The sequence below is a fragment of the Pistacia vera genome, unplaced genomic scaffold (genome assembly GCF_008641045.1).
Source record: "Pistacia vera cultivar Batoury unplaced genomic scaffold, PisVer_v2 Contig374, whole genome shotgun sequence".
In the NCBI taxonomy this organism is placed as follows: Eukaryota; Viridiplantae; Streptophyta; class Magnoliopsida; order Sapindales; family Anacardiaceae; genus Pistacia; species Pistacia vera.
Window position 1 is genome coordinate 570,635 of NW_022196195.1, and position 2,224 is coordinate 572,858.

General features: G+C 31.5%; 1 protein-coding gene across 1 annotated transcript; it reads left to right on the plus strand.

Annotated features, from left to right (window-relative positions):
* Positions 1-477: 477 nt before the first annotated feature.
* LOC116140589 (putative UPF0481 protein At3g02645) lies at positions 478-1,832 on the plus strand. Its single transcript, XM_031426204.1, has 3 exons — positions 478-814; positions 898-1,136; positions 1,322-1,832. The coding sequence occupies exons 1-3, from the start codon at positions 478-480 to the stop codon at positions 1,790-1,792; spliced, it is 1,047 nt and encodes a 348-aa protein (XP_031282064.1). The 3' UTR covers positions 1,793-1,832.
* Positions 1,833-2,224: the final 392 nt, after the last annotated feature.

The following is a 2,224-nucleotide window of genomic DNA, read 5'->3' on the forward strand; positions in this document are numbered from 1 at the left end:
CACAACACTTTGATTTATACTAGAAAGCAATATCTGAAATCAAAAGGGAATAAGAATAAAACCGAGTATCACTTCCTTTCTTTTGTCCGTATTTCCGACAATGCAACCAAATATATAGTTATTTCCGACAATGCAACCAAATATATAGTTTTCACAACAAAAACCATATATACTTTGACTCCACACCTCATTTTCATTCAATATTTTAACACACAACAAAACCTAATACATCCAACAATTAAAAGTTGTTTAATTTAAAATTAACCCACTTTATGGTATCGTTGGTTTTTAACCTAAAATTAATTTTTGATTTATGAGAGATTGCATATTATTCCAAAAGCTATTTATAGAAATAATTACCTCATGCATGCAACATGATTTTCTTATGAGGGTTGATTATTTTAAGTGTTGCATTTATCTATTTATTGTTATTGATTATTGTCAATACGATTTGTCAATAGGGCAAAGAAGTTGGAGATGAGTGGTTTCTTTAAACTTGTCAATAGGGCAAAGAAGTTGGTTAAACTTGAGGATTTGGTCAAAGAGTTGCGAATTGACATTGACAAAAACTTGGAGCCTGAGCTTGATGCTCATCAGTGTTGTATTTATAGGGTTCATAAATATCTTTGTAGCGTAAATGAAGAAGCCTACACACCTCAATTAGTTTCAATAGGTCCTTTTCACCATGGAAAAGAAGAATTAGCTAACATGGAAAAGATAAAAAGACAATATGTGAAAAGTTTTGTTGAAAGAATAACAATAGATAATCGAGATAAAATTTTAAACTTTATCAAGGATAATGACAAAAACATTCGTAATTGTTATGCAAAACATTTGAACTAATTGGGAGCATTGAGTATGTAATGATGATTCTATATGATGCTATTTTTATCATAGAGTTATTATTAAGGGATCAACTTGATTTTGATGTAAGTGATTTATTACTATCTACACCAACGGCAAAAGCATCTTTATGTTTGGACTTTCAGTTACTCGAAAATCAACTTCCATACTTCGTCCTCGAGAAAATATGTGAGTTAGCTCTTGCTGGCCTTAACATGCATACCTTCATGTTTCTTTCATGGTATTTTTTCTGGCCTTTCAACGATTTGGAATTGAGTATATTAACACCCCAGGTGATAGTTAAACATTTAACCGATTGGAGAAGAACTACGATACTGGAACGCTACCAAAGATCTGAGCAGACGAACGGATGGATTAATGATTTACCTTGTGCATGAAGTTGCATGAGTCAGAGGTGAAATCTGAGTGTTTTAAAGGAGAACACAGCTTAATTGACATAAGATTGAAAAAATGAAAGCAACAAATCCAATATTTTGAAGTACTTGAGATGCAAATACCACATTTAAAAATATTCGACATCACCGAAAGTCTACTTAGAAACGTTATGGCTTTGGAGCAATGTCATTACCCATGGAATACTCATGTTTGCAATTACGTTAGGATAATGAATTATCTTATTGATACTGAAAAAGATGTGGACTTGCTTGTTGGAAATGGAATTATTTCCAATTATGATATGGGCGACAATGCTTCGGTAGCAAGTATGTTTAACAAACTTGGCCTATTTATCAGTGTCAGCGGATCCTCTTACTATGGCATTTGCGAGGAACTCAAGAGACACTATAACAATCCAGGGAATAGAAGGAAAGCAACTTTGAAAAGAGTATATTTCAACAATCTTTGGAGAGGCACAACAACTGTTGCAGCAGTTTTACTCCTACTGCTCACTATCATACAAACCATATGTTCTATTTTGCAAGTTGTGTGATTGTAATGTAATTGTGTATTGAAGCTTGTTGTCTTAATAATGTAAAATGCTTGCTAAGTATTTCATTATTTCTCATTCACTCACTCTAGCATGTTTCAATTATATCTAGTTATTTTTCTTCTCAAACAGTCAATATTTTAATATGCATTCTTAATTTTTTGTATGGATGGCAAAAATGCTGGATTCCACTTCCACATGAATTTCTATCCAATCTAGTACAGTCCATTCTTATAATCTAAGGATGGATTGGATTAGATTTTTGTGGATAATGGATTGGATTATGGATTACTCAATTCATAAATTTTAATATGCATGCTTAATCTTATTTTTGGTATTTTTAATCAAGTCTTTCTATTTTCATATTAATTTTTGTAATTAGTCAAAATACAAATTTTCCTTCATACTAATTTGTGTTTTAATAAGTAGTTAATA

Excerpts from the sequence above, each read along its gene's own strand:
- LOC116140589 (XM_031426204.1), top strand. The coding sequence starts at position 478 with ATGAGTGGTTTCTTTAAACTTGTCAATAGGGCAAAGAAGTTGGTTAAA. Across the intron at positions 815-897 it reads GGATAATGACAAAAACATTC|AGTTATTATTAAGGGATCAA; the intron begins GTAATTGTTATG and ends TTTTTATCATAG. Across the intron at positions 1,137-1,321 it reads TGAGTATATTAACACCCCAG|CAACAAATCCAATATTTTGA; the intron begins GTGATAGTTAAA and ends AAAAAATGAAAG.